Below are 20,024 nucleotides of genomic sequence, written 5' to 3'. Positions count from 1 at the left end.
TACACAGGCTTGTATATTGGTTGGCATAGAATACTTGATGAAATACCTCTGTTCATTAGTTTGTGCTCTCACTTAGAGTGAATCTTCATGCACAGGTGAAATTTTAAGAGATGTTAAACTGAAAATCATCACCAATTGAATATAAGGGGGTAATAAAAAAACATGTAGAAACTGGAAGTATAATAAGGAATAGTCAGTGTGGATTTTAAAAGGAAAAGCCATGCTTGACCAATTTTATTAAATTCTTTGAAGAAATGAAAGGATAGATAAGGGTAATACCGTAGACATAGTATATTTAGATTTTCAAAAGGCCATCAGTAAGGTGCCACATATTAGACTCATGACTAAGGTCAGAACATGTGGAGTCAGGGGACAATTGCAGAATGTCTACAAAATAGAAAACAGAGATAGGATTATAGGTAGTTACTCAGACTGGCAAAAGGTAGGAAGTGGTGTTCCACAAGGATTGGTGCTAGGACCACTGTAAACAGAAGTACAATTTCAAAATTTGCAGGCAACACCAGTTTGGAGGGTTATAATTAATGCAGAGGAAGACTGCAATAAAATATAGGAAGAATTAATATACTTGCAGAATGGGTATGTAATGAGCTACAACATAGATAATTGTGAGGTGGTGCATTTTGGTAGGGAAAATAAAGAGGTCGCATAGTTTTTTTTATTCATTCATGGGATGTGGGCATCACTGGCTATGCCAGCATTTATTGCCCATCCCTAATTGCCCATGAGAAGGTGGTGGTGAGCTGCCTTCTTGAACTGCTGCAGTCCTTGGGATGTAGGTACACCCACAGTGCTGTTAGGAAGGGAGTTCCAGGATTTTGACCCAGCGACAGTGAAGGAATGGCGATATAGTTCCAAGTCAGGATGGTGTGTGACTTGGAGGGGAACTTGCAGGTGGTGATGTTCCCATGCATCTGCTGCTCTTGTCCTTCGAGGTGGTAGAGGTCACGAGTTTGGAAGGTGCTGTCGAAGGAGCCTTGGTGCGTTGCTGCAGTGCATCTTGTCGATGGTACACACTGCTGCCACTGTGCGTCGGTGGTGGAGGGAGTGAATGTTTGTGGATGGTGTGCCAATCAAGCGGGCTGCTTTGTCCTGGATGGTGTCAAGCTTCTTGAGTGTTGTTGGAGCTGCACCCATCCAGGCAAGTGGAAAGTATTCCATCACACTCCTGACTTGTGCCTTGTAGATGGTGGACAGGCTTTGGGGAGTCAGGAGGTGAGTTACTCGCTACAGGATTGTTAGCCTCTGACCTGCTCTTGTAGCCACAGTATTTATATGGCTACACCAGTTCAGTTTCAGGTCAATGGTAGCCCCTCGGATGTTGATAGTCCTTGGCAAATAAGTGTCTAAGTGGCGTGGAGGGAACTGATGGTACAGAAACACAAATCACTAAAAGTAGCAGTGCAGGTTAATAAGGCCATAAAAAAGCAAACTAAGCACTGGGGTTCATTTCCAGGGAGATAGAATTGAAAAGCAAAGAACTTATATTAAACTTATATAGAACCTTGGTTAGACCACAATTTGAGTTCTCCGCACATTTCTGTTCTTGATGTTATAAAAAGGGTATAGAGGTTCTGGAAAAGGTGCAAAAAGGATTTACAAGGACGAGACCAGATCTGAGAGGTTGTACCTATCATTAAAGATTGAACAGGCTGGTATTCTTTTCTTTAGGCAAATGAAGAGTGAGGGGGTGACCTGAAAGAGGTCTTTAAGATTGTAGAAAGGTTTTGTAGGGTAGATGTAGAAAAGATGTTTGAAGTTGCGGGGGAGAGTAAAACAAAGGGGCATAAATATATGATTTCACTAATAAATCCAATTGGGAATTCAAGAGAATGTGGAATGCGTTACCACATGGAGTAGTTGAGGTCACTAGCATGGATGCAGTTAAATGGAACCACATGAGGGAGAGGGGAACAGAAGGATATGTTGATGAGGTTAGACGGAGAAGGGTGTTAGGAAGCTCCTGTGGAGCTCAAACATTGGCATGGACCTGTTGGGCTGAATTCCCCAACCCTGTTTGTGTTGTAAATAATATGTAATATCTTTGTATGTCTGTCTATGACACACTAATCTTGAGTGTATAAACTTCTTCGCCCTAAACCTTATTTCCAGTTATCCAAATTTTGTCAACATTTTCCATTTAAAATCCCTATGTCAACATTTCTGATTCAATTTTCCTTGAATTGCATACATCTGAACCACTGGATAGTGATAAAGAGCAGGAATCCTGGTACTTGGTTTTCCTCCCTAGCTCATCGCACAGAAGCCATGATGATGATAACTAACAAGGGATCAAACTTGGTACTTTCTGATCTGTCTTAACTCGGTACCAATCTGGGCAGTGGCTTTTGCTGCTTAGTCATTGGGTAGTGGTGATTCTAGAATGTAAATGTAAATTGTTGCCAGTGGTGTTGAAGAGGTCATGAACTGTGGATGTCTCTCATTTGTTGAGGTCAACCACTCACTACCTGTCATTATACCATTGACAGGCAGGAGATCTGCAGCTACAAGAAAGTCCTAGAAACAAAGGAAGTGAATGCTGACTTGAAATAATATTTCAGGCTGAACCTTTCCTTTTCCAGAATATTATGTACAGCTGATACAGAAGATCCTGTCAGTTGTGTTATTTGCTTATAATTTGATAACATTGAAAGTCATTATTGTACAAATGTTAGATATACAGTGAAATGATAAAACTGGTTTACTGAGTCACAATGAACTTTACTGGTGTGCTGGTACAGGTGCAATGCCAGCACCCAATCGCCAGTCTTCACGGTGCACAGGGTGGGTTGTAACACTTGAGTCCACTGAACTACTGGTGTAATGTCACTGTATAATATCTTGGCATAAACTGGTGCAGTTAAAACCCTTTAGGTTGGATGCCTAAATTTATTTTAGGTAAAGTTTCATGTGCATTATGGTTAATTACCACCTGTACAGGTGCACCTTGTGTATTGCTTATTTCTCTCTCTGTCTCCAATTCCACAGAGTATTCAGTTCCCAACTGATGGTGTTATGTAAATTGTACCCACCCCTCATAGTAGAACAGTCCAAAGAGCTGCTGGAATTCTGTGGAGCAGTCAGCAACATAATCAATAAGGAGAATTTCTTCACTCATGTGGTAAGGAATTCCAGAGTGTAACCTTGCTTATTGACCCAATCCAGAGTAAGACTGAAACATGTTAGATGTGCAATGCCTGTACGTTGCTCGTCCTGATGACTCAGCACGTTTATCCATTTGAGTAGCTGAACTGTACTGAGCAAGAAGTTAGCTAATCTCAACACAGGTTCTACAAATGGCTTTTGAGCTGCTGGAATATCAAGGGGAAAATTTACTATAGCTCCCACTCTTGATTGCTGTCCAGAAATTCATAGTGACGTGTGTGTGGAAAGGAGGAGCGAATGATGCAGGCTGAGATACAGGGCTCAAAAATGCTGTAGGGTTAGGTGGGTGTGAGATTGTGGAAGGATGTTGTTTTCCAAATTTCTTTTTTTTACAGTTTATGATGGGATTGTTCTTATCATATAAACTGGGTAGTGCTGTATCAGTATACCATTGTACCAGCTCAGCATTCAAATCTAGCTGGGACTGAAGTTAAAGGAAAATGAAAGAAAGAACTTGCATTTATATAGCACCTTTCACAACTTCAGGACATCCCAATGTGCTTTACAGCCAATGAAATTACAGTACTTTGAAGTGCAGTCACTTGTTAAAAGCAGTTGTCATTGCCTGATATAAAAATAACTTAAGTATGTACATTGTTTGATATAACAAAGTAAGATTGTGATTTTGTTAGGAAACTCCTTCACCAGCTAGAAAGTGTAGTGTGTAAATGTGCACAAGCCTCTCTCTCCAGATCAGCTGCATCACGTATCCTTTTGGGGCATATTTTTCATGATTAATGAATGTTTCTTTTAAAATACGGGAGGGAATTAATAAAAGGTGAGTTGTGAATTTTCCAGTCAGTACAGTAATGGGCTAATGTAAAATAAAATAGAAAATGCTGGAAATACTCAGCAGGTCAGGCAGCATCTAGAAAGAGAAAAAGTTCACATTTCAGGTCAATGACCCTTTGTCAGTTAAGAGCTGCTGCTTTGATGCCAAGTTTGTAAACTGAGTTTTGTGCTTTCAGGTTTGGATAATCGGGGAGTACATGTCCTTGTCTTATGACAGACGCTGCACAGTTGAACAGATCACCAAATTCTTTGAAACACTCGAAGCATTGCTTTTTGAAATCACACAGCTGCGAGCCTCTGTCAGCGTCCCTAAGTACTCGCCGCGCGCTATCACTGTTCTCATGACCACACTGGCAAAATTAGCATCTCGGAGCCAGGACCTAATTCCAAGGTACTCTGTCTATTTCAGTAATAGATCAAAAGGGATGGTGGGGAGGGATGAGGTCATCATACAACTATTGAGAATTCATTCATAGGCACAGTCCAACCATTTTCAAAACTTTATTTTGTTTTAATAGAGTAAATAAGGAGAAACTGTTTCCACCAGCAGGAGGACACAGATTTAAGATGATTGGCAAAAGAACTAGATGGGAGACTTGAATTTTTTTTTTAATGTTGAGTTATCGTGATTCGAAAGGCACTGCCTGAAATGGTGGTGGACGTAGATTCAGCAGTAACTTTCAGAAAGGAATTTGATAAATACTTGAAGGGGGGAGGAAAAAGGTACAAGGCTGTGGGGAAAGCAGGGGAGTGGGACTAATTGAATAGCTCTTTCAATGAGCTGGCACTGACATGATGGAGCGAATAGCCTTTTCTCCAATCTTCCATCTTTCCAGTTTAAAAGAAAAACAGGAAAGGGATGTTTTTGGGGAATTTGTAATGAAACCTTCATTTGTTTCTCAGTAAATCTTTGCATAATAAGTGGAACTTCTGAGAAACTCTCTTCTCTAACTCCACGCATGCTATTTTTCTCTTCAGGGTCTCTCTGTTCCTATCCAAGATGAGGCCATTTGTTCGGAGTGATTTGATTTCCTCCCTGTACAGTGAGGATGATATTCAAGAAATTCTGACTCGTGCCAATGAACTCAACAATCTGCTGAAAGCTCCAAATGTAGCTCAGCTCATACTGGGACCCTCTGCGGATATTGCCAGCCCAAGGTGGTACAAAGATACCAATGCTTCACTACCTCTCACCCTGAGGACTGTCAGCAAAGTGCTGCAGAGGGAGCTAGCACCAGGATTCTCTGCATAGAATCTTTGGTCATTAAAACTTGTGTGTGTGTCAGCTTTCAGAGAGAAATGTGTTTAAAAAGGTCTTTACTTTTTTATGAAGCCTAATAAAAGGTATGCTGAATGTCAAGTAGATAAATAGGTGTTCAATGTTGCAGAGTCCATAACCGTTAGACCTATGTAACACCTGCCTAAGGAAAGTCATTGGTGTCATCTCATCAAATGAAGTAATATTTTTAGGCAGGAATTTAAATTACCTTCCTTCCCTTCAATCCTTCCCTCCCCAACCCTGTTCCCAGAAACATCCATTGTAGAAATCCTTCCAATGCTATTTATGCAGTTGAGCATGAAGAAAATATTAAAATCAGAATTTTGTCCAGACATTCTCAATACAAAGAAAATAATTTAGCACAATCAGGCCACAAGATTTTTTTCCTATAGTCTTAGAACTTTGGTGCAACAAGGATTTTATTTTTAAACTTATTAAATCCAGTGCTTAATTCCTAAAACAGTACAACATTGTAGCAGAATTCCTGTTATATTCAAACAGCCATAAAGAAATAAAGCAATGTGTAGTTGTTGTTTCTAGCAACTTGCCACTTGGTGTTGCAGATCTTCTTTAATGGCTTCCATTGGTCCCAGAAATTGTCTGCTGCTTTTATTTATATCTGAGGACAGCCCTGAATGCCGGAGAGTTGTGGAAGTGAAGGGCAGTCATTCAGATATTTAGCAGGTTTGCTATTCCATTGACCTTCACTTTAGTTTGGCCTGGTTCACAATTTTTCTTTTTTTTTGTGTTGGAATCATAATTGAATGTATTGAATTAAAAAAAAAAATCAGATAAACTAATTACACGTATCCCTCATTTCAAAACCATATTTCAAGCGAGCAGTGGAAACTGCTTGCATCTGCAATCCCTATTTAATCACTCGCAACAAGCCTGCATGTGTTCTGGATATTATTGTACGTGTAGGAAAACTGCATCAAAACCAACATGAATTGGGGACGCAACCCTTTTGCACTTGAGCGGTTCATTTACTAATGCAGTCTGAGTCTCTAGAATAACGCTGGCTGGTGTGGATTGCAGGATAATTGGGAAAATAAATGTTTTATGTTGGAACCTTTGTAACTTGGCACATGGAAATTTGAGATAAACTGGCAATAGTGCACACTCAGAAAAATGGGAAGAATATTGACTTTTTAATGTCAATATTCTTGGTGGCATTATGTCATGTTGTCTACTCCAGTTAAGTCGCTCTCTCTCATCTCTGCAGTTAGACTCATCTGTTCATAAGAAATATGGTGCTTGTGTTGCTTCTGTAAGTGAATGCTATGAATGCGCAGTAACAAATGTTTTTTACTTCCATTGTTTGTGTGCAATAATATGTTGCTAATTTGCATTTTAGTCCTGTGTCTTTAGCTCCTGATTCTAAGTATAAAAGTGAGTTTGGTTAATCCTGAAGACTGATTAATTGTATTAAGGTACCCACCAATACATTTGATATGGTTGTTCAGGAACTTTCTGTACATTTTGCTTCATACATATGTTGATTTTAATTTGAGACACTGTAAGGATTGAAAACAACAACCCAAACTTTTAGTTTGTTTTTACCCACGAATTACGAAATAACAAATTGATGACTCACTCAAAAAACATTGTTATGGTTAATGGTGTTAGTTTATTTGTACCCACAATTACAGATATAAAACATGCACAAATTTGAAATGATTACAGGAAAATTAAAATGCTTACAGAAAACGATTACAGATTTATTTATTTTATTTAGAGATACAGCACTGAAACAGGCCCTTCGGCCCACCGAGTCTGTGCCGACCATCAACCACCCATTTATACTAATCCTACATTAATCCCATTACCCTCTCACATCCCCACCTTCCCTCAATTCCCCTACCACCTACCTATACTAGGGGCAATTTTACAATGGCCAATTTACCTATCAACCTGCAAGTCTTTGGCTGCGGGAGGAAACCGGAGGTCACAGGGAGAACTTGCAAACTCCGCACAGGCAGTACCCAGAATCAAACCCGGGTCACTGGAGATGTGAGGTTGCAGTGCTAACTAATTTAAAAGGTGGAGAAAAGGGAAAAAATGTTTTAAAAAGCTGCTTTGTTACTTTACACCCAGCAAGTAAATGTTTCAACAATGTCTAGCTTTATAATGTTCAAATAGATTATCAACTAGTCATACAATCACCTGAGGTGGCCATTCCTGTTGATTGCAGGCTACTTCTGACGCTCGTTCAGGCTTCCGATACTCGATCGGATTTCTCCTACCCTCGACTGCAGTGCAGGTCTCTCGTCCCTGCAGTAAAGATCTTCGATGTGTTCAACATTTTATGCCCTTTTTCAGGGGATAGGGTTAGTTTGCTATATTGACAGGCCACATCATCCTATGAAGCTTTTTAAAAGCACAATACCCAATTGTATTCTGCACTTTTTGTTTAAACTCATGATTTTAATACACCCAGAAAGCTGTCCATCTTTTTCTTTTGCTTTCTCCAGAATTTTCCATTATGTGAAGCCCCGTATAGTCAATTTTCCAGAGAAGATGTTTGTATATTGTTGGAACATTGTGCTTCACCTTGTCTAGATCCAAGGCCTTGTCTTCATAAACTAAAGCACTAGTGTCTCTTGCTTGCTGTTACTATCTCTGTTGCTTTTCTTAATAGCATTTGTTTTTGTCTCTTGGCTTAGCAAGTTCAGCAAGTTAATTTTAAAAGATTGACAAACCAGCATTTCTTCCATCAGCCGTGTTACTAGCTTCCCAAGGCATGCTGGTTGAATGTCAAACTTAAAAATTATGTCAAAAGGCTTCTTGTCCTGCACACTATGTGAATGAAGTGCTCGTGAAACATATAATTTTTGGCTGACCTCTGCAAAATTGGAGTCAAAATCAACAATGCCTTGATCCCATTGCAACATTTCTATATCTCAACGTTATGTTAAAAGAGACTGTCACTTTACAGTTAAACTATAACTGATTTTGTTTGAAATGCATTTCACTTAGTATATTTACATTGGAGAGAGGACAACCCTCCCGTTAGTTTGAGCTGAGTTTTTTTTAAACAGGATTATTTTTCTATTTTTGGCCAATTCTCCCCTCCCAATCCAAAGTTGAAAGAGATGTTGGCATGTCAATGAGTGTAAGTACACTGTTGCCTTCAGGTACCTCACCCAAGTGGTCAATATTCACGTGCAAATTTTAACAGAGTGTACACAGGCAACTCAACAGGGCAGGGCTAAGGAACGGAAATCACCGCCAATCCCAATCCCTGTCTACACTTGTATACAGGGTCGCTACGCTTATCAGGAGCAGGAATCTTTCCCATTTATTTTTCTGCCCCTAACCAGGAACACTGCCCTCAACCCTGATTGAGATTAGCTAACTCAGCACAGACTGCTTTGAATCTGGGACATTTCTGGTCTGTATTGCTGTGCTCCATCACTGGATAAACTCAATCAGCCATCGGGGAAGCCTTGGGTTGGGGCCTAAATCTGGATCCTGGAGGTGAAAGGAGAGTGTAGTAATTGAGGTATTGCAAAAATTAGTTTTAATGTAAGATTTCCATTATATTTCATGACTTTGGCTTCTGAGTGTCAGAAAATAATCTCATTAGTGCCATTGTTTGAGTTAAATATGGACAACTGAAGGCTGAGCATTATGTAGAGCCTTAGCTTTGCCATTTTTGTATTACTTAATGGCAACGTGGAAAAGTGCTTAACTTTCCTGGAGCAGAATGAAACCACAGGGTAAAAATAACAATTCTAAAGAACAAAGATGCTTATTAATCCATGATTTATTTGCATAGAATTCTTCAGAAATTGACTGACAGATTTACACCATTTGAGTACGCATTTGAATTACATTCTGAAAAGTTCTATATAAGTCATTATTACATTACAAAAATATTATTTGAACAGTTACATTAACGTAAAAATACATATAATGGAGGTAAAAGTAGTGTTCTAAAACTAGAAGAAATGACTGGTCTTTAAAGCTCACTTTAATGGTTTGGCTTGGTTTTTGAAGCACAGGGGAGTGTTGGTAAGCACATCCCTTATGATGTGCCCCATAAGAACAAGTTTAAAGCCCTACTATGATGCAGTTATGTCCAGTTAACAGGCTCCTCCTTATTGTCTGGTTGTTCTAATTTAGGAGATTTAGAATGACACCACTATCAGACTGGCAGTCTTGCACAACATGTCATTTAGAGTTGAAATGTAGTTTGGTGTTCAAAAATGCAAATTGTGAGATTTTTAGTTTTTGAACTTGCGCCACCTGATTGTCCACATTGAATTACTGAAGTAAAATAAGGCTGTGTGTGCTTTGGATGAGCCATTCACATGAGGGTAAGTTTAAAGTGGTAGGTCTAGTTTAAAACTTACCACATACACTTGAGTATTTACACTGATGCTAATGTTCCCCCTTTAAAAGACAATTCCATTTGGTCTGTTTGTATTTAAATGTCAATCATTGTGAATATAATACTTCCAGACTAATATCTGATGAGTTTAATTCCTTTTTGAGAGAGGAGGTAATTGCATTTTAAAAATGTCACAATGTTTGACTAAATGTCAATATCCATAAAGTGGAAGTACTGCTTCCTGTAACAAAGTGGATCTTAAAAACCATAAAGCAAAACAAAATTCAAGAATATCATTGTGATTATTGAGAGTTTAAACAGCTGCCTTTATGGCCTGTGGTTGCCTTGAGGACCTAGTATCATCTGTTAATATGGAATTTGTTCATAAAAACGTATAAAACACAACAGAGTTCACTGTGTACACATCACAAGAGCATTTTCAAACAAAGTACAAAACATTGAAAGCCAGAGAAGACAACTGCTCAACAAGGCAGCAATTTTACTGGAATCATTTAGAAAATCTTAAGGATTAATGATGATCTACCCTTTCACTGAGGACTCACTGAATGGAAGACAATGTAGCACATAGTGTGCATTGTGTTTGAGTTAGTGTTTATTCTGCAAACAGTACCTCTGGAATGAATGGAATATTGAACTGCTTCATGGTATAATACTGACTTTTAGTTTTCTTATTAGTTTCAGGCCTTTCATACTCCATTATTTCTGTAATGCATTATCCTTACAGCTTGTCAATATTTATCATTTGTCAGCATCTTGCGATCAATCAATGGCTGATACTGAGATCACATGATGATAAGCCACATAATGCAATTGCAATTCCAATATTCAAATGAACACTCCAGACATGCAATTTAAAGGAGTTGGAAGCCAAGGGAAGGAGGTGAGAGAATGTAGTCAAGAAGATCAAAGGCTGTGGCTTGGAATGATTTCCCTGGATGTTCTGCTAGGGACTGAGGGGACCCAGCGAGATGTACTGTATCCTAGTGCAGGAAGGAAGAAGCCAGCTGGAGCCAAGAAGGTGGCTGGGGTGGTCAGCAGCAGAATCATTGTGCCATGCTGGAGGATGCAATGTAGGAAGTAGTTCAATGGGCACATTCACCTACACGCTAATGTGCGTTCACCCCAATGCTTGTCCCTCTTACCTTTTCAAGCCTACTCCAGTACGTTACTCCTCACACCAACTTGCCTTGTAGGTACCATCCCTCTATGTCTGTGGTTCCCTCACACATCCCCATCTGTCTGTTCATCACTGGTACTCACCTTCATCCTTATGCAATGTCATACCTCTCCCTCATAGTCACCCTCAACAAACGCTCTCGTTCCATCTATTCAACACATGCCATAACTCTCATTCAGGTCTCTTCTTTCCCTTACGAAAGAGAGCACAGAACATGAGGGAGCAGCAGGCAACCAGGAATGGTCCTCCATAGATCTCACAACTAACAAGTGCAGAGGAAGTAGTGCTGGAAATCGGTGGAGTCTTGTCTTGCCTGTCCATTGGAGATGGGGGCCTTGCAGCTACTAGGTGACAGAATTAAATATCAGACAACCATGTGGCACATAACACCCTTGATTATACAGCAAGTGAAATATGATCATGTGCATTGTGGTACTCTGCAGGTAATGGGTTTGGAAGTTGCTGTTGAAGGAGCCTTGGCAAGTTGCTACAGTGCATCTTGTAGGTGGCACATACTGTGGCTGGTGGTGGAGGGAGTGAATATTTAAGGTGGTGGATGGGGTGCTGATTAAATGGGCTGCTTTGTACTGGCTGGTGTGGAGCTTCTTGAGTGTTGTTGGAGCTGCACGCACCCACGAGTGTATTCCATCACACTGCTTATATGTGCCTTGTAGATGGTGGACAGGCTTTAGAGCAGGGGTGTTTAACGTTATGTGAGGGGCCCCTTTATAATTTTTGAACTACATAGGAGGCCGGTGAAAAATGTTCAGAAAGATAAAAGTATTAGAAATGTTACTATTAATCAAGACCACAAAAATATGCATTTTTGTGAACCAGCTTTAAATGAGAAGACTCATTTATTAACTTACTTTCTCATCACTATGTTGAACACTGATTTAGTGAGATACCTGGCATTGTTTATGCTTGCAAAAGTAGACAATGTCTGCCTGCACACTTGATGTAGCAATGCGGAGTATTCAGATGTCCATCTGTCAGGAATAATCTTGATCACTCTTTCCCTCTCTGCCTCTGTGTATGTGTGTGTCTCCCTCTCTCTCTGACTTTCTGTGTGTATGTGTCTCTCTGTCCCTTGCTCTCACTCTCTGTGTGTGTATCTCTAGCTCTCTCTCTGCAGCTCTCTCGCAGTCTCTTGTGTCTCTCTCACTGTCTGTGTGTGTCTCTCTCCCCCTCCTTCTGTGACCCCCCCCCCCCCCCACAACCGTGTCAGTGGCGGCTCCTCGGTGACAGTGGCAGAAATAAAGAGCCCGAGGCCCAGGCCAAGTCTGTACGCAGGCAGAGCCAGTGCAGGGCCTGGGGCTCGAGCTCAAGACCAGGAAGGCTGCTCAGCCATATTACTTAAGGAGTCAACGCATCTGCCATCTGGTCAATGGTAACCACCAGGATGTTGATAGTAGGGGTTTCAGCGATGGTAATGCTGATGAATAGCAAGGGGAGATAGCTAGATTCTCTTTTGTTGGAGATGGTCATTGACTGGTACTTAAGTGGCAAGTAACATTTGTGCCACATATCAGCCCAAGCCCAAATGTTGTCCAGGTCAGGCATAGCCTACTTCAGTATCTGAGGAGTTGTGAATAGTACTAAACACTGTGCAATCATCAGCGAACATCCCCACTTCCAACCTTATGATGGACGATTGGAGGGGAGGTCATTGATGAAGCAGCTGAAGATGATTGGGCCTCCAACAACTACAACCATCTTGCATTGCGTTAGGTGTGACTCTGCCCAGTGGACTGTTTTCCCCTTGATTCCTATTGGTTTTAATTTTGCTAGGGCTCCTTAATGCCTGTTAAGGGCAAAGGAGGAGACAGCAGGGAGGGGAACCTCTGCAAGGAGGGAAGAGAAGGGGGGGGGGCTCTCCTTTAAAAGCTCTAGCCCAAGAATGCTCTCTATTCTGGCAGTATTCATGATGCTTTCATTCTTTAACAGTCTGCAATACCCGCAGCCACCTCGGGGGAGGAACAGGAAGAGAAGCAAGGAAGGAGACATGCACCAGGTGTAATTGGGCAGAGCAAGAGCGACTGCATTATGATCCGCTTCAGTTGACGAGAACTTCCCCATCTCCAACATGGACCCACTATCTCTACAGTTCATCCATTTCAGACTCCCCATGGCAAAGTCCCCTTGGGCTACAACACCCAATAAAGCTCATTAGCAATAACCTTTGTATAACAACTTTATTTAGCAATACATCATTACCAAAAAAACTAATCACCCTTGTATGTTCCCTTAGTATCTGTCTTATAGGTGCTCTTGCCTGTTCTAGTGACCCTACAAAGTGCTACCCCATGGCTGGTGGAAGGCTACTGAGTTTCACTGGGGGAGACTGCAGATGGCCTTGGAGGATGCTCTGGGTCTAGAGGGCTCAGCTTCAGACTGCACCATCTTGGCATGGGTGGCAGCAGTCTGGGCTGACTGGCTAAGAGACAATAGCAAGGGCTTTGGTGGAGTGGCAGTAGTGGGGGCAGGAATGCTGTCATCCTGAGAGAGGACAGCAGATTTGTGCTCCACAGTGCCACTACCACTTTATTGGCATTACCTCAGTACTACTCATCATCTGCTGGAGCACAGACTGTTGGAGTCTGCACGCCCCATCGAACACAGATCTGCATCGACGGGGGCAGCAGTCTGAGCCTGCATGCTAGCAGCCAGGGAACTCATGGCCTCTGTTTTAGTTTCTACAATAGCACTGATGCATCTGAGGCCTCTGCCTGTGCTGCAGTGGAAGCTGAGAAAGCAGCCATCAGACACTCCATCATGGGTTGGTCTGGCAGTGCTGCCATGGAGGTGCCCACCAGCTCCACGGTGGAAAGGATGGGTTCCAAGCTCTGCATGATGCCCTGTGCCATGCAGGAGCCGGACCACTCCATACCCCTAGCCAGTGATGAGAAACCATCAGGCAGGCCTGCCAATGTGCCAAGCATCTCAATGTGCATGTTTATCAGCGTTTTCCTATATTCTACCCCAATGAGGTCCTCATCTGAGTCTCTGCAGCAGAACAGGTGTGCAACCTCGTCCTCTGGGGAGTTTGCATGAGCTGTCCTAACGCTGTGCCCTGGCTGAAACCCATTTGTGCCCGATGACTCACCGCATGCAGATCTCTATTCTAAACTAGCCTCTAATCCTCATGCAGTGCCAGTATCTGAGCTGGTGGCTGTGGGTATTAGGTTGATTAATGGTGCTTGTTTCTCAAAGCTATCTTTCTCCTCTCATCCTTCCACTTGTTTCTGAAGAGGTTGTGCAGCCAGACTTGGCTACCTCAAAGCTTAAAAACATAAGGGAAGGGTAGGGAAAAGGTGTGGGGAGGAAATCAGGAGGTCCATGGTCACGCCATCTGTGGACACTTAAGGGCCTTGTGATTGGCCGCAGGTGGGCGGGCTGTTTCCCACCCACCCGCGCCATAAACTTGTCCAGAGGCGGAAGCGGGGCAGGTAGGCCTCCTGGAGCCTGCCGCTCAATTTTACGCCGCCACCATCCGACCCTCTGGGGCGGCGTAAAATTCTGGCCGTGATGCGCAGATGCATTTATTCACCTTGACTACCCAAATAAGGTAATTAATTTTTTTGTTGGCAGATCTGTGGTACCACCCTCTGGCTATTCGCGACCCTCATCACATGCTGCCACTCCCTTATGGGGATTACTCTGTAGGACTGCTTCCACATGATCGCTAAATCTGGGAGCCCTCACTTTCTCTCGAGAAGACATTGCTTTTCTGACAGTGGGAAAAATAATTATCCAGCAGCTTGAAGTGCATTGTTGCAATTTCCCTTTTATAGGTATTGCACCTTTAACAGGGCAGGGTGCCTGGAGCATGTGACTGTCAAAGAATGCTACTAAGCTCCCTGGAGTGTGCTGAGAATGCCTGCACAGAAATGGAGTCCAGGGCTGCACTGTTGCTGCTTAAATTATGGAAATAAGGTGGATGGATAAATTTTATGACTTACCAGCTCCTTTTCTGTGAACCAGGGTCCCTCGCAGCCAAAAATCGGGATGAATAAATTTTGCGCCCAACCTGTTTAAGAAACTACAATTGGGGAAGCTTTTCTTTTTTTAATGTGATATATACTTATGCCCTAAAGATGCAGAGCAGGTTTCAATGGGGATAACTTTTTCAAATTGCTCAAAATATTGCAATTAAATGGCCAGAAATGACTGTTTCCTGCTGCACCTGAAAATCTGTTGAGAGATCCCCAGACATTTGAGAGTTGGGGGCCGGTCTTGTGAGTAGAGATTCGTTCAGACGGAGGATTTGATAGACATGAAAGATCAAGGAGGCTTGGGCATATTGTAGTTATGCAGCTAACTCACCCAAAGTTCCAGCAAACTTTTAAGACACAATTGGTTTGCTCCTAAAGTACGGGTGTATCTGAGAGTAAAAATGCAGAGGAAATTTAAGGCTCTTGTATTTATACAGCATCTCATCACTTCACTCAAACTTCCTATAGAATGAATTACAATGCAGTTACTCTTACATGTGGGTAAATGTGGAAGCCACTTTGTATACAGCAAGGTGCCATAAATGGCAGTGAAATGAATAACTATTTTGAATCAGTTTTCAATGGGATTAAAGAAGTGTTGATCAGAATACTTGGAGTATCTTTTTTCAAATGAGTTATCTTTACAGCTGCCCAAGCAGACAGAGGATGGCACCTTTACCAGTGCAGCACTTTCTCAGTTTGCACTGAAATGTCAACCTGGATTCAGTGCTCAAGACCTGGTGAGGCTTGAACTCAGTCTTCTGCTTTAGCAGTCAATCAACTGAGCCAAACTGTCTAGATGAATGTTTCTGGTGAGAGGAAAAGAGTTGCAAAGAAATTATTTTAACTGTGTCACTCAAAGTAACGGTTTTCAAAACAAATATTTAAAACTTCTGTAGAAGCAATGCATTTACAATTTAAACTGAGCACACAGAGCTACATCTACCTCTGAATTTCTGACATATGGTACAGTATCCCTTTCATAGAAGGTTCCTAAAACACCATGTAAAGAGGGTTTACTTTGGAGTTGCAGAACATAACAGATTAAGTTCAGGTCTGAGGGGAGAATGAAGTTTGTCTCAGAAATACTGCCTTAAATTGATCTACAGGTTAAAGTGCATCTTGTAAGTGTAATCTATATATATTTAAGTGGAATGTATTTCAGTAATCCTCAATAAAGTCTGAGTAAGATGTAGATAGAAATCAGGGCCCAATACTGGACAGCTGGCTGCTACACAGCTGTTACATTAATTAAAACATTTACTGCTAATTGAAGTATTAATGTACTGATTATCTTGTCTTTCTGTCAGGGGGTGTAATACTGATATACATTGATCATTTCATTTCTACAGAATACCGCTGGAGTACAATTTGGTACTTTACTGTCATTCCTTTTTAGTGCTGGGGCAACTAATATACCTGGAATAACTTCATTGGAACATTTTTTGCTTTTGGCCCTGATTAACTGATGCTCCATTAAAGTTTGGAGAGGAATTCACACCTCCTCAGTTACACTTTACTTCAAATTTCCATGCACTAACAAACCATAATGAGGTTAAACTAATTTAAAAATATAATCCAACCAAGATGGGCCTGTTTAATCTGGCAAAGGTGAAACAGAGGTTCAGAATGCAGTGACATTTTTATATCTTCAGTCTAATCCAATATCAATTTCCTCAGTAATTGAAGGTTTCAGTATTCAGTACAATGATTGATCAGCACAGCCCAGATCCAGCACCTGCTCCCATTAATAAAAATCCTGGAGCTACCAAGCCCAGTGCTGATCTCTATATTAGTTAACTCTGGATTTGGTTGTGATAATTGCACTGAAATTACTGTTTAAAAATATAGAAAAATATTTTCTTGAAGTTGCTGCCAGTTTTGAAAACAGAAGAGGTTAAAACCCCACTGCTTGAAGTTCCTGGGGTAGATTTTGATTGTGTGATCATGTAAAACGCTTGATAGTGAATTGCCAGCCCAATTTAATTCTCCCAATTTCTGTTTACATTGTGGAATTGGGAGAGATGTAAAACAGGCTGTCGCGTCATTATCAAGAGTCAAATTCTACCCCATAGTTTCCAAATAAACTCTTTGGATTAGATCAAACAAACAGAATGCAGTAGCTTTCCAAACCAGCCAGTACAAATGGGATATGCATCAAAATGATGCAGTTTATCTAATGCACTGAACTATCAGTCTAAATAATGTATTCAAGTCCTGTAGTGAGGCATGAACCCATAACCTTTTGCCTTATGTCAGTGCTACCATTCAGCCAAGCTGATAGTACTGTAGTCCTTAAAGAGCTAAGTTATAAAACAGTCAGTTATTGTCAAAGTTCATTTTTCCTTCATTTCCTATTCAGTGACTGGTCACTCCTTTGGCTAGCTGTGTCTCCTTTGAACACTACACATTTATTCAATCAAATGAGAGGATGACACAGGAGCTGGACCAATGAGGTGGTCGTGCTCTCCCTCGATTTCTGAAGAGTAGCTTTAAAGAATGGGAATGTTTGTTAATTTTGTTTCGATTTAATATTGATCAATCCCATGTTATCATTGTACCTAGATAGACCATGGCAGTCTAATCATAACTCCATTTAAATATTGAAAAAGTTAGTCTCAAAGACAAATAATTTTACTGTGAATAAAACTACCTGAAGGATATGAGCTGATTTTGAGCCTTTCATGGCTGCTTTTTCAATCCTTGAATTGAAGAGCTGAATTCAGACAAGAGTAAGTGTGATGATTGTGAGATATATCTTTGTATAAACTATTTTAATGCTTCAAGAACTGAGTTTAGGAGGTGAAGCTAGGCCAGCTCTTAACTGTACTGTCATTTGTCAACCACTTGACTTAATTCCATAAGCTGGTTCTGAACAGTTTTATCATAGGAGCCACAATGGACTGGCTTGCGAGTTGTTGCTCATTTGCTCTTTTAGATCTGAAGGAATGAAGAGGGAAAATAAACTAATGTTTAATGATCGAGCTCTGTTCTCTGGTTCAGTGAATGAGGACTAACAGGATGATGCACTGATCTTCTCAGCAATGAGGAAATCTGACTTGGCAACAAGGAATCTTGGTTTCTCGCCCGCAGATCGGATCAGGTTCACTGCACTGCAATCAGAAGCAAGAAATTAGCACCTCACAGTCAGGAACCCCCAAGTCTTCAACATGTGCCCAAGTTAAGAGCAGCCCTAATATTACTAATGTAAGTCTGATCTAAAAATACACAATGCAGCAAAGACACCCTGTGAGTCCAGTGTATAACTCGCTGGTTAGTGCAGTGCTAATGAGTTATTAGGACTTAAGACTCTAGTAACCACCTTGTGTATCATGCAAACACCAAATTGCAGTATCAACAAATACAGGACTCCTCTGTGAATAGCCTGTCCCGATGTGTTGCCTGGAACAGAATTTAAAAAGGAAGCCTCAACTTATTTGCTTGAAATGAGCAATAAGTATCAAAGTTAGCTTCACAATTTCTTTTGTAACTCATGACCAAAATGCATTTTTTGATTACTTTCAAATTCACTGTCAAAATCTACTGCGGGACTGTTCTGTGTTAAAACTTTGCATCTCAACCAACTGGAGGAAAATTTAAGGAAGAAGTTGTGACACTGATTCAATGCAAAATGTTCCCTGAGCTTTCCAGTTTGGTAATTTGTGTGTCTGTGTGTATTTTTTAAACTGGATTTACAAGAGGGGCCAGTAACAGAAAAGAAAACTGCTTCCCCCAGTGATTTTAGTACATGTTAAAATCTCCAAGTAAGGGAATAAGACATTATTTTGTTGACAGGTACAGTTTACTTCTGGAGGGGAGGAAGGTGGGAGGTGCTTTAATGGGATCATTTACTGAGGGAGGGGTGGAGGGAGATGTTTATATTTCATCAAACCAGAAGTGAGTTAAAGTTCAATGATTACCTGTCGTAATCTGCTCCAATTAAGCTGGTTCCATTTACTGCCAGGATTCTGTCACCAATCCTGAGTCTCCCATCACAGGCTGCAGGACTGTCAGGCAGTAGAGTTCTGATATAGATCCCAGGGGAATTTAATGTCGTATGCTGTAAAGGAGATAGGAGTACCAGTATAAAAGGCAACATACCTGTTCCTGCTCAGCATAGCGGTTGGCAATTCCAGTATTTTCTAACACTGGAACTCAAACTCCGAACTAAGAGGCTATGAAACAAGAATCTCAACTGCTGTGTAGCCTAGTTGATTTAATCTATCAAGGATTTATACAAAAATTGTTCTCTAAATGTGGTTTGTGTAGCATATAATGTTACAATAAATTACATGGAAAATTCTGACTTTTTCATCAACTGAGATTATGGATACTTTTGTCAAAACTCAGAACAATATTTCAAACTTAGGATTAATTATATGTTGTACATTTTGAATGATTATTGTACCATTATTTATTGAGCTTTAATACTGGTGGGTATAAATACTGTGTCATTGCTCTTGTTGATTAATGGGTAGTTCAGCTCACTCACCAGTCCATCAATCAGTCCCATTCCTAAGCCAATGGGCCCTCTCCCCAGCTCCACCACAAACACACAACATGGATTATCTTCTCCTGAACTCAGGCTCGAAGATGTTGGTGTCGGTAAATCGTAGGCTGCAGATACTCTTCCTGTTCAAAAGAAATGCAAGCCTTCACCTGGTGTTAAGCAATGTTTATAAGCCAACTTTATATTCTATAGATGAAGTAGTTTCCATTTGACTCTGAAAAAAATTACGTTATTCTGAATGCTGATTTGCTCTGGATTAAAAGCTCACCAATACCAGAGAAGTTTCAACTCCAAATCTGAACTGAACTAGAGTCATACTCGACCTAAACAACAAGGCAGCTGGTTGTCCAAGAAGGGGCAGGGCAGCAGACTGATGATAGACTTTCAGCACGGAGATGACCTGGTTGGACGACTGCACAAACCAGGAATTCAGGTCTGTATATAAATAGGACCTATGAAGATAAGTGAAGGCCTTGAATAGGACCTGCCTGTTTAAAGCTGCAGGACTTTCATTGATCCTGTCTTTTGAAATCAATAATATTTCCTATAAAACCCTAGCAATTTAAAAAAAAAGATATTTTCAATCAATTTTTTTATGCATCCGAAACATTGCATCTTTTAATGGGAAGTAGGATTTAAAATCAGGGACCGGCTTGTCAGTACCAAAAAAATGGAGTGGATTAGACTGATGGTCTGAAGTAATATAAATACAGAATGAAAATATAGTTTGT

General features: G+C 40.9%; 2 protein-coding genes across 7 annotated transcripts in view; one reads left to right on the top strand and one right to left on the bottom strand.

Moving 5' to 3' along the window:
- ap5z1 (adaptor related protein complex 5 subunit zeta 1) overlaps positions 1–7,116 on the top strand; it is a 40,732-nt gene extending 33,616 nt beyond the window's left edge. Inside the window, exons 15-17 of the mRNA XM_068055803.1 lie at positions 3,007–3,139; positions 4,152–4,366; positions 4,954–7,116. Coding sequence (XP_067911904.1) covers positions 3,007–3,139; positions 4,152–4,366; positions 4,954–5,227 — 622 coding nt within the window. The 3' untranslated portion in view covers positions 5,228–7,116. The remainder of the gene's footprint in view (positions 1–3,006; positions 3,140–4,151; positions 4,367–4,953) is intronic.
- Positions 7,117–9,012: 1,896 nt separating this feature from the next.
- Positions 9,013–20,024, bottom strand: part of radil (Ras association and DIL domains) — a 146,916-nt gene continuing 135,904 nt past the window's right edge. For 3 of the 6 annotated variants that reach the window (XM_068055796.1, XM_068055797.1, XM_068055798.1), the window contains 3 exons: positions 19,276–19,415; positions 18,704–18,843; positions 12,163–17,896 (listed from right to left, as the gene is read on the bottom strand). In XM_068055796.1, coding sequence (XP_067911897.1) covers positions 17,797–17,896; positions 18,704–18,843; positions 19,276–19,415 — 380 coding nt within the window. In that variant the 3' untranslated portion in view covers positions 12,163–17,796. Of the gene's footprint in view, positions 11,133–12,162; positions 17,897–18,703; positions 18,844–19,275; positions 19,416–20,024 lie in introns of those variants that run through there. The other 3 variants (XR_010977370.1, XR_010977368.1, XR_010977369.1) reach the window with 3 other exon arrangements.

This window comes from Heterodontus francisci, chromosome 24, assembly GCF_036365525.1.
Source record: "Heterodontus francisci isolate sHetFra1 chromosome 24, sHetFra1.hap1, whole genome shotgun sequence".
In the NCBI taxonomy this organism is placed as follows: Eukaryota; Metazoa; Chordata; class Chondrichthyes; order Heterodontiformes; family Heterodontidae; genus Heterodontus; species Heterodontus francisci.
This window is presented reverse-complemented; position numbering and strand designations above follow the sequence as displayed.